General features: G+C 33.3%; 2 protein-coding genes across 3 annotated transcripts in view; both read right to left on the bottom strand.

The window, feature by feature from the left end:
- LOC143246627 (cell adhesion molecule Dscam1-like) overlaps positions 1-24,609 on the bottom strand; it is a 254,917-nt gene that overhangs the window by 58,981 nt on the left and 171,327 nt on the right. The window lies entirely within an intron of this gene.
- Positions 261-24,609, bottom strand: part of LOC143246629 (aspartyl/asparaginyl beta-hydroxylase-like) — a 32,296-nt gene continuing 7,947 nt past the window's right edge. The window contains exons 3-10 of the mRNA XM_076493673.1: positions 24,228-24,359; positions 17,111-17,802; positions 12,199-12,433; positions 11,283-11,419; positions 8,456-8,650; positions 4,918-5,055; positions 1,042-1,177; positions 261-351 (exon numbers count right to left, since the gene is read on the bottom strand). Of these exons, the coding sequence (XP_076349788.1) occupies positions 302-351; positions 1,042-1,177; positions 4,918-5,055; positions 8,456-8,650; positions 11,283-11,419; positions 12,199-12,433; positions 17,111-17,802; positions 24,228-24,359 (1,715 nt within the window). The 3' untranslated portion in view covers positions 261-301. The remainder of the gene's footprint in view (positions 352-1,041; positions 1,178-4,917; positions 5,056-8,455; positions 8,651-11,282; positions 11,420-12,198; positions 12,434-17,110; positions 17,803-24,227; positions 24,360-24,609) is intronic.

The raw sequence follows: 24,609 nt of genomic DNA, 5'->3' as shown, positions 1-24,609 counted from the left end.
AAACAGATCATTAACCTTCTCACTAATTCACAACTCAAACCATTCTATACAAATGATAAAAGTCAAATGAAAATACATAAATAAATACACTGTGCAAGAACTACAAATCCATGTACTATTAATCAGTTACTTGTACATGATGTAAAACAATATTTTAGTCTTTGAACAAATGCAAAGAAATTATTTAATTTCATCCTGTTTGAAACTAGAATAATTTTAGCGTGAATATTATTTCAAGCCAGAGTGAATACAATTAATACCTGTCTCGCTTTACATCCAACGGCATCAGGTATTTTCTCGATCAAAGCACAGGTCCGAGGCACCTTGTCACAATTTTTGCAAATTTCTGGCCTTAAAACAAATACAAAAAATATCTTTTATGTGTTTGAGACTTCAAATATTTTTTTTGTAACAAAAATAACAAAACAGTTGTTGTGAAGAATACTTACTCACATAAATAAACAGATTTGTTTCCCCAGTTTATAACTCCATGTAAAATCATTAAGCAACTTGAGAGTTGACAACTGCATGGTAAAATGCACAAACAATCTAAGTTTAAATGTCGCATGTTTTAGTTCAAGGTCCACATAATGTGACTTTAAAAGTGGAATCTTCTGAATATTTGGTCAGGAGGTTTGGAATCACCTATAATCTCATGCCCCTGTAAAACTGATTTCAATCATTTCTCCGCATCTTAAAATGTATTTTTGGCACAATCAGAAAGAACTCTTCATACTTTGTGTTTTCTAACTCTCACAGTCAATATTTTCTCTAACAAGATCCATCAAAAGCTTTTTTTCAGCTGATTTGTTCATGCTCTTAAGCATAACTTCTGAGTATTTAACTGTAACTTTGATCTTTCTAGAAATTTCTATATATTTCTTTTCTTTACAAAGTACTGGAGTTCTCTCTCAAAGTACACTAACATACATAACTTATCGTTAATTTTTGGTAAAATAACATCTTTATAACAACCTTCCAAAAATTCTTTGCAACTTCTATAATTACAATAAAATTAGCAAACAAATGATACACACATACCTCTAGCAAACATTTCAAACTGCTTCCAGTCGCCTGTGTCACGCAACCCTTCACTCTCTGGCCGAAAACCTGACTGCTGTTCATTTAGGATGGCAAGAGCTTCATTTTTAATTATCTTCCAGTTTTTCTCTAACAGCTTAAAGAAATATGATTGTTAAAATATATAAATATTCAAAACAACTCTATTCAGCAAAACCATTTAAACAATAAAAATGAGATGCAGTTTTAGAAGAAACAAAGGAATGAAACTTTAATAAATCAAGTAACTTATTCAAAGGTCATAATTTTCCTTTAGAGAAAATGTATTTCGGATAGGAACTTACCTCTACTCAAATATACATAGAAGTTTGTTGTAACCAAAAACAAGCCAAAGAAATAAACAAAAAATGCTGCATCAATTAAAAAGATTCCAGGGTACAAGCTGTAATGTGGGATATAAAATGTACCCTAAGTTTTGGAAGTGACTGCAGAAGTAGGACCCACATTGTGGAGGGGATACACTGTATCAGCCTTAACCTCCATTTGCCTGTCTCACACAGAGAAATAGTAATAGAAATAATAGATACAGAAATAGAAGTCAGGAAAGCGAGGTGTGGGTACTCAAGCCCACAACGTCCCACACCTATATCACCCTTTACTGTCTTCAGACAGTTGTGGGAAGGTGACTGCTTTCCAAAGTAAAGAAAAAAAAAAACTTAGTTGAAAGATAAAAATAAGGTACGACTATTTAGTGGTAAGTAAGTTAAATAAATTTATTTACTGAAGTTAGCACACCAGTCCCCATTATGATAGAAAGGCTCTAAATGGTAGTCCAGTAAACAAATTATCTAAATTAACTAGTATAGCTTACAACCACCATCCATTATGACTATTCTCATTCAGTGCTGCCCTCTATATGCATAAACTTCTTTTGCACAAACTTTGACATCCCTATCCATCTGGATATGATTGATTCCAGCGTGTCTACCATGCAAATCATTATGTGACAATCATCCATCAATACGAATATGACACTCTCTTGATGCATGTGACTCCCTCTATTCTATTTTATTGCACTACCATTTCAACTTTTGGCAAAAAAAATGGAAGCACAAGTTTTCAATGGGGAGTAAATGTAAGTACCTATAGAAAAATTATAACTTCCAAAATGGTACCATTACATCTTCTCACACAAATAGCTAGAATCCCACCAATGAACAGCTGGAGGGACTAGTGCAAGGGAAAGAAAGAAGCATCCTTCAAAAGCATCTTAAGGACACTCCTAGTTGAAGATCAAACCAAAGCACCAGGTAAATTCTTCACCTTGTGTAAAAAAAGCATTACAGATACAAGCAGAAACAGAGAGTAGCACATCTATAATTGGACAGTGATCTGGATGACACCATACATGAATCTCAATCCCATAATACATCAATGTGCCTCCAGATGTAGAGTGCTAGGGATGAAGGAAAGATAAATATATTCAAAACCTGGGCTGCCAGGTACAAAAATGCATTTGGGAGTAGGATGAGGAACTTATTGATAAGTCAAGTCCAATCCAATACCTGGCCACTGATATCTTTGTGGGGAACATGAAAGAGAATCACAACACTGCCAAGTCAACTGGAGTCCAAAACCAAGGCCATCGAGAACCAAGATTCACTTGGGGGTAAGAAAGATTATGCCATCTTTCCCTTATGTTCAGGAGACCAGAGGGAATCTCATATCCAATGGCACAATTTCGTACAGAATTGTAGACTTGTCGTCGAATTTGAAGGATCAAGTTTCCAAACACTTCGAAGCACCTGAAGATGAATTGTCTCTGCTATGGTCTCTTCAAGTTGATGAATCTACTGACGTTAGTGGAAAAGCTCAAGTTCTGGCTTTGTTCGATTCATAAAAGATGGAAAAATCGTATACGAATACTTATTTTGCAAAGATTTTAAAAGTACAGCAAAGGCCAAGACATTTTCGAGTTGGTGAATGAAAACATTTTGCTCTTCAAATTACTGTGTCAGCGTTTGCACCGATGGCTGTCCTTCAATGCAAGGAAAAAAGAAGGGATTTGTTACTCTGGTGCGCTAACAAAATCCAAACATTAGGATTGTTCACTGCACGATTCACAGAGAGGCGTTCGCCTCCAAATCTTTGCCGAAAGATTTGCAGTCTGTTACGAGTCAAGTTATTCAAGTGGTGAATTTCATCAAGTCTCGGCCACTTCAATCTCGACTTTTCTCTCTTCTCTGTGAGGCGATGGATTCAGACTACAAAAAGCTACTGTATCACACTGAAGTTCAATGGCTTTTGAAAGGAAAGGTGTTAAAGCGCCTTGTCCAACTAAAACTGAAGTAATTTCTTTCTTGGATGTTAACGAAGCAGGTTTTGAATTTTCTTTTCATGATGAGATCTGGTGGCTGTAGGTTCAGTTTCTCTCCGACTTGTTTGACAAATTAAATTCTCTGAACTTAAGTTTCCAAGGACCATCTGAAAACATTATTACTGCAACGTCCAAAGTGAAGACCTTCGATGAAAAGGTGACGCTGTGGAAGAATAATATCTCGAAAGGAGTCCTTGATTGTTTTCCTTCTATTTACGAATGTCCGTCAAAGAAGAAAATTGTCCCTCAAATTTTGAACACATTAAGTGAACTACAGTCCCAACTAAAACGATACTTCTTGTCATTTGTTGTCGATGAATATAACTGGGTAACCTATCCATTCGGAATCAACAAGACAACAAATCTTACAACTGAGGAGTAAGAACAGCTCATTGATTTACGAAACAAATTTTATCAGTCATTGTTTCCCAAAAAGAGCTTGGATGAGTTTTGGATCTCCATTAAAAATTCATATCCTGCAATCAGTTCAAAAGCAATTGAAGTTCTGCTTTCATTTGCATCTTCGTGGTTTTTCAAGGTTGATGATGAAATGCAAGCTTGTTTGTCTATGCTAGAGCCTCACCTCAATTTGATTTGCTCTCGGAACCAGGCACAAGCGTCACATTGAAAACATATGTAAAAATAAAAAGTTTTGATTTTTCTGCTATACCACAAAATCGTTAAAAAGCCTCAGAACGACACTCACGGCCAAAGCAAGCGATAGTGTTGTCAATGTGCAGATGACATTAATATCGCTTGCTTTGGCCATGATTTTCGTTCTAAGGCTTTTTAAGTTAGCTCTTCTGTGTTACGTGTATCTAAACGTGATGCACAATGACATTAATATTGATTCCTTTGGCTGTGATTTTCGTTCTAAGGCTTTTTAAGCTAACTCTTCTGTGTTACGTGTATCTAAACGTGATGCACAATTACATTAATATCGCTTGCTTTGACCGTGATTTTCGTTCTAAGGCTTTTAACGCTTGCCATATAACGTGTACCTAAAAAACCATTAAGGCTTTCTAGGTGTGCCGTAAATCAGAAAAGGTTGAGAACCACTGCACTAGACTTACCATAATGTAAGAGGTAACGTACCATATTGCAATTCAATCTTAAATGGTATTTTTTGCTATGCATTGTTCATTCTATTTCGTCAGTTAAATGCTTTACGAAACTGAGAAGCTAATAAGTGTACAAGAAAATACAATAGTGATAAGGGTTAACATACTTTATGTACTGCTAAAATAATGTTACTGTCACTGTTAATAGATATATTCTTATATAGTTTACCCTCACTACACCAACCTTTAAGTAGGATACTCATTCAATGTACATATTTTAAATCTCAGTTTCACTATAACCAAGAAACAAGTCTTTTTATTACACTTCTATTATTCTCTTTACAACAGAAATGCACTAAAAATGAGTTGTTATCAGACAGACACACACGTTTTTATTTTAATATATGAACTTAAGGCAATAAAATTTATAAATGTTACTGAAGAAAATTCAGCACAAACCAGAATGTAGTTGTAATATGTTGTTTCTTCTGGCATCCACCAGGGTTGGCCTTTTAGCCCTTTCACATTGTAAAGAGATCTCTGATATGCAGATAGGAAGACTCCCTCTTTCACACCTTGCTCATACACTTCCATAGCCTGAGGAGATGCAAAAGATATTACAGAAGTTTACTTCAAATGAAAATTTACTAAAATAAAACACAGCTGAAAGTTGACATTAAATATGAAACAATCTAGCATTAAAATTTTACAAAATATTCAGAAACAAATTATATTCCTTCTTCACATGCAGTATATATTCAATAAAGATAAACAAAAGGTTATGTCCCTATCTTCTCCACTAGATATATCTAAGTTAAAACATTCCCATGATTTAAAGGTCCATAAGACCAGTGCTTAACTCCAGTTTCTTGTGGCTCAGGCAACTTTTTATTACAGTTTTTACATCCTTTATGGACAGAATGCCAACTCCAGCCCAAACTAACACCCAGCAATTAACTTGTACACAACTCGCAGCTGAGTTACTGAAGAAAAGATTAGGTAAAGCCAAGTACAGATGAGCTTGTAATTAGCAACCTTTTGATCACAATCCTGAAACACTAATTACCAGGTCATGGTTCTCCTTGTCATATAGCACATTCAGCAAATTAAAATATGTATACTTATTTCTACTCTGTATGGTAAGTTTGGTATATCAGAATGATACAGCTATAACCTTTCCATTCAGAATAAGTTTATTAAACGAGAAAAATATATCTTATTAAATTCACTGTTTACAACATGCATATTCACAAAACAGGAAATAATATTCTTATACTCCCTACTGGGTAAATTAGGCTTAGGAAATTGAAAGTTCATAATCATAGTTTTGTAATTAATGCATTGTTTATTGAAAAATACACTTTGAAACATTTATATTGGCTTAAATATAGCAGAATGTACTTATAATTTTGTAAGTGTAGGTAGATATAAAAATGTTGACTATTTCTAACATGACACTTAACTGGGGAAACAAAACAGAAGAGGAAAGTTGAAATTATCATAAAACTTCCGATAATTTATAAAATTAGAACACTTTGATTCAAGTTTATTTTGAAACCAATAACATTTACAAATTCACAACATTAGTTAAATTTTTAAAGACAATTTTCCCTAAAACTTTGCTTTGTGGCTAATACAATTAATAATAATTTATTTGAATACTAAAAATATTTACTGTATTTTACTACTGATAAGTTATTACAGAAGTGTTCAGGGTATAAGGTGATGCTACTCATATGTTCATGAAGTCAAAACATAAACAGTTGATTAATTTCGTTAAACACATCTATTTTCTAAAATATTCCAGCAGAACATGAGGAAATTATATTGTTCATAGGATACCTGTACTTTCTACAAACTGACCAGCACAAGAGAAGATAAATCTATAAGCAAATGTTTCAGAACATCAACAATAAACACTGTTTGAGGAAGAAATGTTGAATAATATGAGACACCTTTGAGGGTGATTGCACCACTAGAAATATGAACCTCATAAGCACAGTCCGTAAAGTTGCTTAAGTTCTGCTTGTTGTTTATATATTCTCATTATATTACATGTTATGCACTAGGGTTCTTTTGGTGTAATAATATTTAAAGAAAGATTGTGTAATAAAAATAATGTAAGTTCATTTTCTAGTTCATTAATAACTAATGACAAAAATTTCACATTTCTACAAAGAACCAGTTCCATTATGCAAATTGTTCAGGTAAACACTTCAGTTCATTTTAAGTAACAATATTCAAGTATAATAGATTTTATTACATAACAACACTTATTATGGAAATTAAATATGGTGCACCACTGCGAGATTATAACTTGTAAAGAAGGAAATCATAAATAAATTCAATGAGAAGCTTAAGATACCTTCACGGCACTGAGAATTTTTATATCATTTCTTCGTACCTTCACGGCACTGAGAATTTTTATATCATTTCTTCGTACCTTCACGGCACTGAGAATTTTTATATCATTTCTTCGTACCTTCACGGCACTGAGAATTTTATATCATTTCTTCGTACCTTCACGGCACTGAGAATTTTTATATCATTTCTTCGTACCTTCACGGCACTGAGAATTTTTATATCATTTCTTCGTACCTTCACGGCACTGAGAATTTTTATATCATTTCTTCGTACCTTCACGGCACTGAGAATTTTATATCATTTCTTCGTACCTTCACGCACTGAGAATTTTTATATCATTTCTTCAGTATCTTCACGCACTGAGAATTTTATATCATTTCTTCGCACCTTCACGGCACTGAGAATTTTATATCATTTCTTCGTGCCTTCACGGCACTGAGAATTTTATATCATTTCTTCAGTACTTTCACGGCACTGAGAATTTTATATCATTTCTTCGCACCTTCACGGCACTGAGAATTTTTATATCATTTCTTCGTACCTTCAATGCACTGAGAATTTTATATCATTTCTTCGCACCTTCACGGCACTGAGAATTTTTATATCATTTCTTCGCACCTTCACGGCACTGAGAATTTTATATCATTTCTTCGTACCTTCACGGCACTGAGAATTTTTATATCATTTCTTCGTACCTTCACGGCACTGAGAATTTTTATATCATTTCTTCGTACCTTCACGGCACTGAGAATTTTTATATCATTTCTTCGTACCTTCACGGCACTGAGAATTTTATATCATTTCTTCGTGATCTTCACGGCACTGAGAATTTTATATCATTTCTTCGCACCTTCACGGCACTGAGAATTTTATATCATTTCTTCGCACCTTCACGGCACTGAGAATTTTATATCATTTCTTCGCACCTTCACGGCACTGAGAATTTTTATATCATTTCTTCGCACCTTCACGGCACTGAGAATTTTATATCATTTCTTCGCACCTTCACGGCACTGAGAATTTTATATCATTTCTTCGTACCTTCACGCACTGAGAATTTTTATATCATTTCTTCGCACCTTCAATGCACTGAGAATTTTATATCATTTCTTCGCACCTTCACGCACTGAGAATTTTTATATCATTTCTTCGTACCTTCACGGCACTGAGAATTTTTATATCATTTCTTCGTACCTTAACGGCACTGAGAATTTTTATATCATTTCTTTGTACCTTAATGGCACTGAGAATTTTTATATCATTTCTTCATACCTTCACGGCACTGAGAATTTTTATATCATTTCTTCATACCTTCACGGCACTGAGAATTTTTATATCATTTCTTTGGTATTTTGTAAGAGGCACTTACTTTTTGAACTACACATTTTATTTTACACAGATAAAGTGTAGAATGACTTTTGATGTGAAAACAATTATTTCTTTGCTACATAATAAATTGAAATACCTTGAAAGAAAACCCAAAGTCTTGGTTCACACTTGTGCTTGCCAGTGAAGTGCTAAATAATCATGATAAAGTTAACACTGAAAACTGATTTTAAAACTAAGTTAAACATATCAATAGTATTAGAAATAGTTTTGAGAAAATGGCAAACAGTTCAACATTCAAACTAACCTCATCCTTCTTTCCAACTCTAGAAAGTGCATCGCCCAGGTGAAAAAAGAACCTTCCATCTATAACACCAGGTTCTCGTGTTCCAATCCCTTCACGCAGGAACTTAATTCCATCCTCATAGTTATTGTCCTCCGTCTTCAAAATAAAACCGTAATGAACTTTGGCATATCCATTATCTGGGTGTTTTTTAATAATCTGTAGGGAAAAGAAAAAATAAATCTCTCTCTATGTATACATAAATTAAGTACATGAACTTTTTAAAATAGCTCTAGAGAGTTTGATTCCATAAAGTTTTGAAATCAACTAAGCAAGATCTCTATGCAACACAAATCAAGTTTATTCAATAAATAGTCAATAGAAAAATAATATATAATAACAGTAAATAATAATTATTAATACTATTATTAATGAATAATAATAATAGCTTAAATATTCTGCATAAAGTCTGGTTAACTAACATCAATCTGATTATAGTGTGATGTCTTCCTGTTTACTGACGGAGAACATACCCTTACTACAGATCAAGTTACAAGATCTACTGTGTTACATTATTTTTAAATTGATATTTTGAAGGCAAGATGAACAACATTTTATAATTTTAAGAAATACATTCTATAGTGCAAGTAATAATGCATACCAATATTATAAAGTTATACGTGAAAAACACTCCCAAATTATATTCTACAGTGACTGCTAGAAATATGTATATCCATATAAAAAAGTGGAAGCTGTATATAACACTTGTACAACAAGTGTTCAACTACTACACTTACCTGTAACATTAATTTACACAGAATTTTTATTATGGTCACTTATATTGTAAAATTATTTCATGACATAATTTACTATTTGAAATTTCTTTCTTGGAAACATCTGTGTGTAAAAACTTTTCAAACAACAAAAATATTAATTGGTATGAGACAAAAACAAGTTTAGCCTGAGTTTGGAATTATAACAAAATTCCACTGCCTTTCTCTCAGTGGGTGTATCTACTAAAATAAAAGATAAATGTTAAATGTAACACTATTCTTGCCAAGTTTATGATAATAATTCACAAAATACTATTTTATTTCTACATTTCACTTAAAAATTCATTAAATCATATAATTGATACCAACACGACATTTTATATTCATAAAATAACCCATTTATAAATTTACCATTACATTCTGGGACAAACATTTTCAAAATGTTCATTATAGCATATAAAAATTAATTTTCTTTTAATCAGGAAAAACAACTTTACCTTTAAGTTGTATCAAGTATAACATACAGTACGATAATAGAGTTTCATTATTACATTTATTTAACATATTGAGTAAGGTATTCTAAATATCTATGAAGTATAACAAACAAGTTTACAGTAAAGTTTTATTATTACATTCATATAACATACTGAGTAAGATATTCTTAACATCTATGAAGTACAACAAACAGTTTTACAGTAAAGTTTTATTATTACATTTATATAACATACTGAGTAAAGTATTCTTAACATCTATGAAGTATAACAAACAGGTTTACAGTAAAGTTTTATTATTACATTCATATAACATACTGAGTAAGATATTCTTAACATCTATGAAGTACAACAAACAGTTTTACAGTAAAGTTTTATTATTACATTTATATAACATACTGAGTAAAGTATTCTTAACATCTATGAAGTATAACAAACAGGTTTACAGTAAAGTTTTATTATTACATTCATATAACATACTGAGTAAGATATTCTTAACATCTATGAAGTACAACAAACAGTTTTACAGTAAAGTTTTATTATTACATTTGTATAACATACTGAGTAAGATATTCTTAACATCTATGAAGTACAACAAACAGTTTTACAGTAAAGTTTTATTATTACATTTATATAACATACTGAGTAAGATATTCTTAACATCTATGAAGTGTGACAAACAGTTTTACAGTAAAGTTTTATTATTACATTCATATAACATACTGAGTAAGGTATTCTTAACATCTATGAAGTACAACAAACAGTTTTACAGTAAAGTTTTATTATTACATTTATATAACATACTGAGTAAGATATTCTTAACACCTATGAAGTACAACAAACAGTTTTACAGTAAAGTTTTATTATTACATTCATATAACATACTGAGTAAGGTATTCTTAACATCTATGAAGTACAACAAACAGTTTTACAGTAAAGTTTTATTATTACATTCATATAACATACTGAGTAAGATATTCTTAACATCTGTGAAGTACAACAAACAGTTTTACAGTAAAGTTTTATTATTACATTTATATAACATACTGAGTAAGGTATTCTTAACATCTATGAAGTATAACAAACAGTTTTACAGTAAAGTTTTATTATTACATTTGTATAACATACTGAGTAAGGTATTCTTAACATCTATGAAGTACAACAAACAGTTTTACAGTAAAGTTTTATTATTACATTTGTATAACATACTGAGTAAGATATTCTTAACATCTATAAAGTATAACAAACAGTTTTACAGTAAAGTTTCAGTATTACATTTGTATAACATACTGAGTAAGATATTCTTAACATCTATGAAGCATAACAAACAGTTTTACAGTAAAGTTTTATTATTACATTTATATAACATACTGAGTAAGGTATTCTTAATATCTCATTAACCCAGCTACATCAGTGACAGAGAAAGACAGCAATGATATAACCTCACATGTGATAGATGGTTCGAAATAAACTGTACACTTTTTCTTTCCATGATTGAGATTGTTTGGTTTTCCAGCTACATTTACAAGAAGTTTATTTACCTCTTAATGAAGTGTATTTATAAAGAATCAAAAGACTACAACACACCTTCTTTAACACTTTCTTAGCTTCTTGACCTTTACCAACTAGCAAGTACGTTACAGCCAATTGATTATGGATATCAATGTTTTCTGGATATCTGTTGGCTAAATGCTTTTGTAAGTTTAGAGCTTTTCCTAAGAGCCCTGTAGAGAAAATCAAAACAAATTCTTAAACAACCTAACGACTAAAATAAGTTTTAAAAGATTCTCAGCTAACAAGACATTCCAAATATTTTAATGAAGAATGATTTGAATTTAGAACATTTTAATGCACTCATTAACTGTTTTTCCTTACAAGTATTGCCATAATATATAAAAAAATATGTACAAGTGAATAATATTTATAATTCCCACGAAAATAAATGTGTTTTTCTTTAATTATATATATTCATGCATATACATATGAAGTTGAAAAATGTTATATTCTTCTTCAGAATTAACTTTGTATCAATCAACTATACTTCTCTCTTATGCAGTTAGAGGGTTTATCTCAAACATCTGTGTAGCATTGTTTTTCCATAGCTTTATTATTCTAACAAGGAGAAAACAAAAACAAAAACTTCCTAAACTAAATCTCTCTTTTTGTCTTTATGGAGGGAAGTTACTAATCAATTTAACAGAAAATTACTCTTGTGAGTAAAATTTATTTCACAGACACTGTTCTTTCAAAAATTATTTTTCTTGCAGACAACTGTTTCTATAACCATTTTTTTAAATCACAAATAGTTCTCGCATCAATCACTTGAACAGAAATTTGTTTATTGTAACAGTTTCTCAGAAAGCTATTATTTCTCCTACTATGAACTAAGAAAAAATGTGTATATAAAATGCTCTACCTGAAGCACATAATAGCACCAAAAGTGAATAATAATTTCCAAATGCATGTAGTGCTTTATAATGATTATAGAATATAATAGCCTCACCTCTAAATCTCATCCTATCTACTGCCCGGTTAGCAGAAAGTAAATATAATTTATCTGGAACATTGGGCATATTGAGAACATCTTGGTAGGCAGCAACTGCTTGTTCTAATAAGGAATTACTGTGTTGCTGTTCTGCCATTCTGTCAAAGCTTTGAGCCTTCCCATATACTGCACGAGGACTTTGAGGATGCTGCCTCAGGAGCTGTTCAAAGTGTTTTAAAGCTTTCTCCGGAGACTGGTTAATAGAACAAAGGAGGGGTACTTGGGTTTACTACACTACAGGGTTAAAATGAATAATTTTCAACTGAAACAAAACTGAAAGGCAAAACAACACATCAAACAGAAAAGCTGTCATGCTGTTACTTCTACATATTACATGAACACTGGTTTAGACTCCTTTCCAACGACACATCTAGTACCACAGCATTACATGAACCTTCTTATTTGTAAGTTAAAACAAAATTGTTTAAAATCAAATATAGCTTAGGATATATTAATACTTGTACGTAAAAACAACTGTTGTGGAAAAAATATCTTGAATTAATGTGTGTACAACCAACAGTACTACAAATCTGTGTACCTCATGTACCACAACTGAGTTCTCTCTAATGCATGAAATGTCAACTGTCAAGTAAAACATCAACTTTTACAGAAGACGTGAGCAAAATAAAGCTTATTATAAACTTACAAGTTATTTACCATAAAAGCTAAAACTACAATTCTCAAGCTGGATGCTTCTGTATAATAATACAAGGAACTTACTGACTAACAAATGAATTACAAGCAACAATGTACTCTTATGTTTCTAGATGAATTCAGAAACTTAAACATAAAGAACATCTTTATATATTTGATCACCTTCAGTTTCTTTTCTCTACTGCCTTATTTTTTTCACTTCTCGGGATTTATATTTCACGTTTAATACAATGTTAACCAAACTTGTTGTTTTGAATTAAGCACAAAGCTACACAATGGGCCATCTGTGCTCTGCCCACCACAGGTATCGAAACTCAGTTTTTAGCATTGTAAATCCACAGACATACCGCTGAGCCACTGGGGGGCATTAACCAAACTGATGTTGAGCAACTAGAGACTGATGTTGTATACACTAAGTCCACAGTAATAAACCATTATGGCCTACTTACGATGACTCAATTATTTTAGTAAATCAGTTCACATGAAGTATCATTTGATAGGTCTTAGCGTGTGGCTGGAAGCATCATAAATTTTAAGTTTAATAAAATAAAAAGAGGATTTTTCTTTAGTATTTTGTAAATCCCACAAATTAGCAAATTATTAATTCATGTCAATATTCAAACACAAAGTTTGTGTATAACTTATACTAAGATTTTGAAAGTACGGTATTCCATTAAATTATGTAATTATCACTCTGATCTTTCAACATCAATAATTTAAAAATTGTACCAGGGCCCAATCCAGGTTTGTTTATTGTGTTTTCCCCCAGACAATTCAACATTTTGTTTGTGTAAAAATGTCTTTTGTAAGCATCAATCATTAACCCCCAAGTCCTTTAATTATTATTGGTGTGTTTTTGACTTGACTCATAAGTGATAACTTTTCCACAAAAGTATACCCCACTCCAACATAAAGAATTTAAGTGGCTTACCTTTACCAAAACAAAATTATTTGCATAACAAATTTCTAAAATTTTCAATTTGTTGGACACTCTATTGCAGGATTTGCCATGTATCCATTGCAACATTTGGAATTAACATGAACCATACTTTTAAGTGGGGATCCAAAAAGTGATAGAAACAGTTGAAAGAAATAGAACTACTTGGAATTGAAATCATGTTTATTTATAAATTTTGTTTGTTTGTTTTGAATTTCGCACAAAGCTACTTAAGGGCTACCTGTGCTAGCCGTCCCTAATTTAGCAGTGTAAGACTAGAGGGAAGGCAGCTAGTCATCACCACCCACCACCAACTCTTGGGCTACTCTTTTACCAACAAATAGTGGGATTGACCATCACATTATAATGTCCCCACGGCTGAAAGGGCGAGCATGTTTGGTACGACCTATTTATAAGTTATGCCTCTACTGAAATTAGATCCTCACAAGGTACTTAGATGATGAACACTTGTAGTGTGCAAGTATCCATACATAAAACACTCTTTATAACATTAGACATAGAAAGTAGAATCATCTGTTATGTAAGATTAACCATGTGCTTACTCGTGCATGCCAATATTCAGTGTAGTCCCACAGAAATATACTGCTCTATGTGACATTATTAAATCAATAATAACCAGCAGTGTATGACACCTGTCACCAAAAGGGAGATTAGCTTCTGGGTTGAAACAGAATACCATCTTTTTTAAAACTTACTGAAAATTAACAGTGAAATAAGGCTCTGAATTCCATACATATTAATGCTACTTAAGGATTACAAGGAAGTCTGAGTATATTTGGGTATTTCCATTTAAGTAAAAATTAGCTGTCTTGAAGTATATATATTACATACTTTATGTGTATGTTTAGTACACAATAAACTATACAATGCATACTGTATGAAGCAACTGTTATGAACATAGTAGAATTAGATGTATAGATATCACCAGATGTTTATTTTGAAACTACCTGTGAAACAACAAATCATAGCTGTTCTTTAAGCAAGAATGTTGGATAATGTTTATGAATATATACATATTATGTACACTCGGTATCTTTCGGTATATAGCTAATGTTTAACGTGGTTATTAGTCACTTTTAATAAGTATAAACAGAGCAATGTAACTAATGATTTCTAATACAACTAGACATTACAAGAACACGTAGCCTAGTCACAATTCAGTTAAGCTTGCACGTGCATTATAATTCTTGGATTTCAGTAACTTAACATGTCCACTAAAATCTGACAATATTATGTTTTCTTAAAAAAAACACAAAAAAATGCAAGTTTTTAATAGCTAAAAATTAAATTTGTAAAATTAATCAATTTTCTCTTTTTGAACAAAGACAATATTAGTCCATGAAAGGATAAAAGTCACAGGTTCTTGCTTCATTGTAACTAACACAGTTTCATAATTAGTTAGTATTTTAAAGAACAAAACATGTAAATATATATATATATACACATATGCACATTAACTGAATAAATCAAGCAATAAATAGAAAAAAAAACATTTAGAGTGCAGTCAACAATTATTCTAGTTGTGCCAAAAATATAAATCTTCATTCTCCATATCCTGAAATTTAGGAGAAATAGAAAATTAAATTTTAGAAGTCAATAATGGTAAAACATATTCAATAATAATAATAATAACAACAACAACAAGTATCTGATATAGAAATGTGTGTAAAAGATCCATCACAATGAATGCAATGTTATATGCTTTTCACAATACTAAAAAAGATTAACAAGTGAGCATAGTAAATGTTTATAAAACTTCCATCTCTCACTTCCCTTTACTTGGTTTTTTTATAATAAACATGGAACACTAACCATATGGAGTAAGAACTTGCTGAAATAATTTGGAAGTGACTGATAAAATAAAGAGCAGAAGTACCTTAATATATAATTAAATCTAATGTGGAATATGGTTGAAAAACAAACAATAATATAATAATGTCGATGCAAATGCCAAGAGAATGTTAAGCCTTGTATCAGTCTTGTTCTTCAACCATATTCCAAGTTAGATGGTTTTATTTTACTACTGAGTCTATTCTTAGGTAATATTAATTATTTCTCCTCTATACTTTATGAGATACTGATATGAATATACTCTATGTCAGTATTTAAGATTGTGTAACTGTTATTTTATTCTATTATAAAAATAATGGAAGGTTTATTTTACTCAGAAGTCAATTCCAAAGAGGACATGGACACCCACTTTGTGATCACTGATGTGCTTAGATGTTGCACTATTAAATATCTGGCTGGGGGATTTCAACAACAACAAGAGGAAATTTGGTGGATCTGAAGAAGCAAGATTGTAAAGGTCAATGAATATTGTCCAAAACTAATGATGTTACCAGTATGTAGAAATAACTCCATTTAAAAATATGTCTCATATGGTGCAGCAGTCTTTGAAACATTTTGTATGTGGTTCTGAACAACATTTCTCATTTTCATTGTGCCTTTAGCAAAAACACTTTTTTTTTAACTTTGCACAAAGCTACACAAGGGCTATCTGTGCTAGCTGTCCCTAATTTAGCAGTGTAAGACTAGAGGGAAGAAAGCTAGTCATCACCACTCACTGCCAACTCTTGGGCTACTCTTTTACCAATGAATAATGGGACTGACCATCGCTTTATAACACCCCCACAGCTGAAATGACAAGCATGTTTGGTGCAATGGGGATTCAAACTTGGGACCCTCAGATTACAAGTTGAACGTCTTAAACCATCTGGACATGCTGGACCAGAAATACTTAAAACAACCATTATAAGTAAGAGGTTTTTCTTTATATTGGCTAAATGAAAACCAAGGGAAATGTTAATATGATTAACTTCACAAGGATATAAAACAAAGTATTTCTTTCCTTACAGGTGTGGAAGTGTATCAGATTCAGTGAATATTAGGTACCAATGTTTACAAAATCTTAATTAATCATTAATGAAATAAACTATATTCCATAATTTCCAAACAATTCAAGTAACAAGGGAAAATATTATTTATTCTTATTTCATAATCTTTCTCTACATAATATTACTTTCATATTTGATACGTTTGCACATGGAGCATTTTATGAAATGTATTAAGTTATTTTTGACTTAAGAGTAAACAAATATAACACAACTTAAGTCTTTACTTTCTCCATTAATTCTAAAATAAAGAAATTTAATGTACATTCTACAACCGTAGAAACATTAAAGTAGAAGATTTTAATATTAACATCCAATTCTTAACAAAAATTAATTCACAACAGTACTGATATATCAAACTCACTTTCTCTAAATCACCGTCTGCTTCGTCTAATTCGTCTTTTATCTCAAAATCAATGCTATTTGTTATATCTTCTTTTTCATACATTGGACTTGCAGGAACAGCAATATGTTCCTCTTCACGAATGATATGTTGAGCATCCCACTCAACAGATTTGTCATCATCACTTGTTTTTTGTGAAACGTCTGGCAGGGTTTCTGGGACAGCATCAGACTGGACGGGTTGATCTGCCTGATCTGTTGACTTGTGGAAAACAATCTGTTTTTCACTGACTTCTTCTTGAGTCAAGATATCTTTGTCGTGTGGACTAGAACCTTGTTCGTCGTTTCTTGATAAACTACTACTTTCTTCATCCTGACTAGGGCTTTGAGCAATTTCTTCTGGGGTGCTTGCACCTGGGTGAGGACTAGTTAATTCTTCAGAAGAATAAGAAAGATTTTGATCTAATGTTTTCTCTAACATATCTACAAACTGTACATCTTTTGGAATCTCTTCAGTTTCTGTCTCTCTATTATCTTCTTCTATTTCTACTGATAAATCACCAGCAAGGTCTTTGTTTTCTTCACCATTAACTTTATCTGTTTCTTTATCCAAATCTTCAACATCTGATATATATTGTACAGCTTCTTCTGCACGAGGTGTTTCAATCTTTTCCTCTAATCCTTCCACGATGTCTTCAATCATTTCTTCATGTTCTGCCATTATAAAAAGCTTAAAATAATGAAGGCATGGTGAAGAGTAAGTCACAACTATAAGTTGGTATAACTACATTTCTAACTCGCTAAAAGAGTAATTTTTATATTCAAACATTCCTCATTTCTTAAAAATGGCCGCATTATGAAAGGAGTTATAAGCAATATTCAGTTAACCGGTATTCAATTCATGATCTACCTTTTCAGATTTCAAACATAACTTGGAAATGTATTGAAAGTTTGTTTTTTTTATAAAATGATTTATAAAACCATTTTTTAAATATATATACATAAAAATTTACAACTTTGTACAAGCATTTTGTACTCAAACTGACCAGAGAAAAACTGAGAATGATTTGTATATGAATAAATAGAGGTTTTCTAAGATCTGTCATGATTTATACCAATTCCCATATTTTTATGCTTTCAACTACAAAGGAAATCGACTGCAAAAATTTCATAAATGTACATGAAACAAGAAATTTAGAACTAAGTAATCATGTTTTTGTACTCGTATAACAGAAGTCTGTGTCAAACACTAACCCTAGTTTTCTTTATAATGGTACTGGAATTTTTTTTTTAATACAAATATGCAATTTATAATATGGAATATTTTTATCAAATGAAAACAATGTCCTAAAACTAATATAATTTACCTGGTTTCCTAAATAGCCTAAAAAAAATTTAAATAGTTCACAGTGGTGAAGCTGGGTTCTACTGACAACATAAAGAACACCAAAACTGGTTATCCTACTAGCTAATAGCGTCATCCCTTTTGGTGAACTGGAGTCATGTTTCTATTGGTTGGAAGTAATTCAAAACCAAATTTCATAGAGAATTACAAAAATCTTCGAAAGACTCAGAGTGTGTTACAAAGAGCTTAGCACACAAGTTTGGTTTTCTAGTTTATATTTCCATAAAGCACAAAGACACAGACCATAACTTTATATCTTAGCTTGAAGATATCTTGGAGATATATCTTAGGAATTTAAAAAATAATACAAGATGAAAACCTAAAATGGGCAATATGTAGTGGATAAGTGTCATGTGATACAGGGCAGCAAAGATTAAAAAACTGTGTAACTATTTCCTTCTGAAATTAAAAAAATTAAATTTGGATTATAAACTGTGTTTTGATGTGAAGTTTATTGATATAAATGGAAAATATGATTCTTTAATTCAATTTTGAATGTAAAAAAAGTTGTGACATGCATACTTTGGTCCATCTGTAATAAGAGGGTTAAACGATTATTTTATGCAACATTAAATGAAGTAATCAATACTCGTAGGTGATCAATCATATTGATTAATTGTCCAGCAAAAACACAATTTGTCTCTAGTTTGTTTGTTTTTTTAAAGTTAATTATTTCTTTTTTTTGTACAAGTGTCAGATATTGGCTCTAGTAGAACATTCTGACATACTAATATTTTCACTCTGAACACAGAAAGGTTGTAGATTCTTTGTGCCAATGAATATTCTAATGCTGAAATAATAAACTGGTTTGGTACATTCAGCTGCAGCCTTTAGGACATATTAATCTGAGATACTTTTAATATCCACAGGAGTTTTAACAGAATGTAGCCCATACCAGTGCATAAAAGTTCACATAACAATAATGATTAAAATATTCCACCTGTCTGCCACTGGTACTTACTTAACCACGTTTTGTTTAGAAAATCACCTTTCATCAGTGTGTACAATTAACAAAGAACAGCTAAAATTTCTGTGTTTACAAATTTGAAAGAAAAAATAAAACAGAACATCCTTAGGGGTGCTAAAAGAGGTGCATGTCTCAACCTTCTCATAGTATCCGTATCCATGAGGGGCAGGTTGCACACACCCCTTATAAATGGTGCTAATTCACCTCTAGCTGCATCAGAAACAATACCAGAAGACAGGCTGTGAACTGTTTCAAAGATGATTTTCAGTAATTTTTCACAATTCTAATGACCATTAACATGATTACGTATATACTTTTAAACAATGTAAAGTAATTATATATTCATTAAGAAAGCTGTGCTATATACACACACAATACTGTGTTCTATTATCACATAATTTAATGGTATTTTCTTCTAAATAATACTTTTAAGATAAAAATCCTCATGAAATAGTTGGTTGATTTAGCGTTTTATGGCACAAAGCAGCTAAGCTATCTGCTCCAAATGCCCGGTAAAAAGTTAAAATTAAAGTAAATGTAGTAAATTTCATAAAAGGAAATGAAGGTAAAAACAAAACAGCAATTGAAACATAAATGGCATAAAACCAATGTTGACATCCAGTCTACAAAGTTGTAAAGGACTTTTTGTAGCATAATGGTAATGATCATAACCTGCCAGGAAGACTAACAGAGAAGTACAAGAACCACCATCAGTCATCTGAAGTTGGCCTTTCCAGTCCTGGTTCTGGGTTATGTATCATTATGGCCAGTACCAAAAGGTAAAGTACTAAAAGTGTTAAAAGACATGCAGCAAAATTGTAATAATAACTCGCCAGGACGACTAACGGGGTAGTTCAAATAGCAGCGTTAGTCACCTGAAGGTGGCCTTTCCAGTGCTGGTGTCAAGTTATTTAATGTCATGGCCATTTTCCAATTTCAAATCAAACTAGAGAGATTGTGATTCTTAAAAGGGAACCACAATTAAAAAGGTGTAATGAATAAATATCAAACACTAAAATGACATTAAAAAGATTATTGGCCATTAAAAAACTAAAAACTTTATCAAGGTGGACAGTGTCACTGTCACCAATAACACTGTCTAATGTTAGGGACAAACCTTGGGACAAAACATGTTTAAAATGGTGCTGTCGTTGAGAGTCGTAACGACGTCAAAAAAGTAAAATGTGGCTTATTGTCACTTTAGTGTTACACAGACTACACACTGGTGCATCAGTTCCAGATAAAAGAAAATGATGAGTTAAAAAACTGTGACCAATGCGTAGCCTAGTGAGAACAAGACGGCCAAAGTCCAATATAGGGTTTTATTTGGAAAAGCTTGTTGTTGCATTGCTCGCTCCAAGTTGACTGCCAGCCAGCATGGAGCCGAGTCTTGAATACAGACCATAATCCATGTATGGAATAGGCACAGTGGTGATAGTGCCAGAGCAGATAGATTTAGCTGTAGTGTCGGCGAGCTCGTTCCCGCGAATACCAACGTGGCCCGGTATCCAGAGAAACTGGATAGAAGTAGATGTTAAAGAGAAATGGGCCAGTTAGATTTAAATATCGAGGAGAACAGGGTGTGAACCAATGTGAAGCAATTCCAGGGCCAGTAGAGAACTAAGTGAGTCAGTATAAATAGTACAGTTTAAGTACTGCTCAGCTTCTATGTGATCCAGGGCAAGAGAAATGACGTATAGTTCAGCAGTGAAGATAGAAGCTGTAGAGGGGATTCTGCACACAACCACCGAACCACAACAAACCATGGCAGAGCCCTCACAGTAACCTGATTTCAAACCATCTGTGTAAACAGGAATGGAAGGATAGTTCAAAAGATGTTCAGCAAATAGCAGACAGTATTTCCAATCAGGTGTGTCTGCTTTTCTCAGATGACTTATAGATAGGTCACATTTGGGGACTGTAAGCAGCCATGGTGGGATGAGCTGACCAGTGGATACAGTAATGTCATCTAAACACACACCCAATTCATCCAACTGCACTTGGATACGAAGGCCAAAAGAAGCAACTGCAGACCATCTGGTCTCAAAAAGTGTGGCCCACCAAGGAAGAAAAACACAACCCCAGTTGGGATGCTTTGGTAAGGAGTGAAGTTTCGAAGCATATAGTAAAGACAGTTGCAAATGGTGGAGATGCAAAGCAGGTTCATGAGACTATATTTATAAGCTCTAAACTGGGGAAGTGCAGAAAACCTCAGTGCAGAGCAGAAGTCTTTGACAATGAATGGGGTGCAGCATCTTTAAGGCCGAGGGTCTGGCAGAGCCATAGACCAGTGATTCATAGTCAAGTTTCGATCGAATAAGAGCACGATATATCTTTAGCATAGAATATCGATCCACTCCCCAAGTGGTGAAAGAGAGGACACAGAAGATGTTCAGTGCTCTTGTACATTTGACCTGTAGCTGCTTGATGTGTGGTATAAAGGTCAGCTTATGGTCAACAATAAGCCCCAAGAACTTTGTCTCAGGGACCACAGGCAGCACAACTTCACCAATACGGAGTTCAGGATCAGGGTGAATACCCTGTTGGTGACAAAAGAGCATGCAAACAATTTTAGAGAGAGAGAAGTTAAAAACGTTTGCTGTGACCCATTTCAGTAAACGATTGAGGGCATTCTGTAGCTACTGCTCAATATACCTCATGTTCGACAACTAACATGAGATGTGAAAGTCGTTGACATAGAGCCCATTTGCAACAGTGAGAGGGAGTTGTTCAGTGATAGCATTCATTTTTATACTGAAAAGTGTGACACTCAGAACACAGTCCTGAGGGACTCCAAGATCCTGTTTAAAATAACGAGAAAGTGTCAAACCCACACGGACTTGGAATTTCCTGTCCATTAAATTTTTTTAAATAAAAATGAGCAAAAGGCCACGTAACCCATACAGATGGAAGTCTTGCAAAATGCCATACCTCCATGTTATGTTATAAGCCTTCTCAATGTTAAAGAATATTGATACAAGATATTGTCATTTAAGAAAGGCTTCTCTGATTGACGTTTCAAGTCGAATCAAGTGGTTCACGGTTGAGCGCTGTCTTCGGAATCCACACTGGGTATGGCAAGAGGAGGTAGTTTGATTCGAGGAACCAAACAAGTCGAGCATTAACCATCCTCTCTAAGGTCTTACAGAAACAGCTCGTCAAAGCAATTGGACGGTAGTGTGAAGGAATCTTGGGATCTTTCCCAGGCTTAGAGAAAGGTAAGATAATAGCTTGGCACCAGGCATTAGGAAAAACATTCTCCTGCCAGATCCGGTTAAAAACAGTTAGAAGAATATCAAGAGAAGCAGGAGAGAGATAGCGCAGCATGTCATAGTGTACATCATCAGGTCCAAAAGATGTACTGCCAGACCAATGAAGGGCCATTTTCAGTTCCACCAGTGTAAAGGGACGATTATAGTCAAAGAGACAGTCAGTTCGAAAGGAAAGAGGCGAACACTTTGTCCGAGTCTTGATGGCCAAGAAGGCGGAGTAACAAGCAGAAGTGCTAGATACCCGGCAAAAGCTTTCGTCTAGAGTATCAGCAATGCTCCAGACATCAGCTACCTCTTGGCCATCAGAGAGTAAGATTGAGAGGGGGACAGAATTAAATTGCCCACTGACCTTTCAAACCCTGTCCCATATAACCTTGGAACTGGTGGTAGAAGATATGCTAGTTGTGAACTTAATCCAAGATTCCTTCTGGCTTTGATGTCTTACCCACCTAGCATGTGCACTGGCCCGTTGGAAAGCGATGCGGTTTAAAAGTGTGGGATATCTACGGAAAGTATCCCAGGCCCATTTTTGAGCTTTCTGTACCATGTGACAGGCAGGATTCCACCACGAACAAGGATATCATGGAAAACATGTCAATGAGGTTTTAGGAATACAATGAGCAGCTGCTTGTACAATACAGTCAGTTACCGCTGCCACATAGTCATCTATTGATAGCTGCCTAATGATGGCAGTATCAAGTTCTGTAAGAGCAGTGAAAGTGGACCAGTCTGCCTGATCCAGTTTCCACTGGGGCACACGGGTAAGGTGGCATTGACCACGGGCCAGTCTCTCTCAAAAGTATAGGAAAATAATCACTGCCTAGTGGATTATTGTCAACCCTCCATGAAAAATGGGAAAATAATGAATGGGAGCAAACCGAGAGATCAACAGCAGTAAATGACTGACTAGGTGCATGAAAATAAGTGGAAGAACCAGTATTGAAAAAAGAAAGGTTGTGATCAGAGAGCATATGCTCTACAGAGCAACCCCTCCTATCAATAACAGCACTTCCCCAGAGGAGATGATGTCCATTAAAGTCCCCAGGATTAGAAAGGGAGATGGCAACTTCAACAAGAGCATAAATGTCTGATTGATCATATGTCTCTCCAGGGGACAGGTAGAGAGAACAAACAGTGATGGTATGACCCAAGGAAACACAAATGGCTACGGCCTCCAAGGGTGTGTCGAGTGGCAAAGACAGGGTGGGCACATGCTGATCAACCAACAGTGCCATGATGAAATAGTAAATTATACAATTTTAGTATTGTAGATAAAGAGATGATGTCATGTTTATTTCAAAAGTAGACATGGTTAGTCGCAGGTAACCAAACACTGTTTACCTTCTAGTTCAAAAAACTTATAACATTTGACTTGTATATTGTAAAATGGTGAAAACACTGAATTACACAAAACATACATACTCAAGCACCAGGTTTTAAAGTAACTTTTTCAGCAATTGTAATCAATAAACAAACACAATGGAAAGTTTTTAACCTCTAGGTTCTACAACTAGTTGCCACCCTTCTTCATCCTCCGTTTCTTCCCAATCTGGATGAATTTCAGCACGAAATAAAGGATCTTCATTGTCTAAATGTTCAGATTCACTCATGAAATCTAATGCTCCTCCTATATATGTAGAACAGAAATATGTTATATACAAGGTTCAAATAAGCACAAATCCTGCTTTAAAGTTAGTCTTACACGTTTATCTAAGAAAACAAGTCTAGACCTAAGCTGTGAAAACCACACACAAAAAATTAATAACTTAAATATATAATGTGTGGCATGTTATTATAAATGTGCATGTACTTTTCATAATCTTGCAACTAAAAACCTATTTTTAATGGGAGAAAAGTAACTGACTGGACTGGTTAGT

Source organism: Tachypleus tridentatus, chromosome 3 (genome assembly GCF_004210375.1).
Source record: "Tachypleus tridentatus isolate NWPU-2018 chromosome 3, ASM421037v1, whole genome shotgun sequence".
Taxonomy (NCBI): domain Eukaryota; kingdom Metazoa; phylum Arthropoda; class Merostomata; order Xiphosura; family Limulidae; genus Tachypleus; species Tachypleus tridentatus.
The sequence above is the reverse complement of the archived record's forward strand: the minus strand, read 5'-3'. Positions and strand labels throughout refer to the sequence as shown.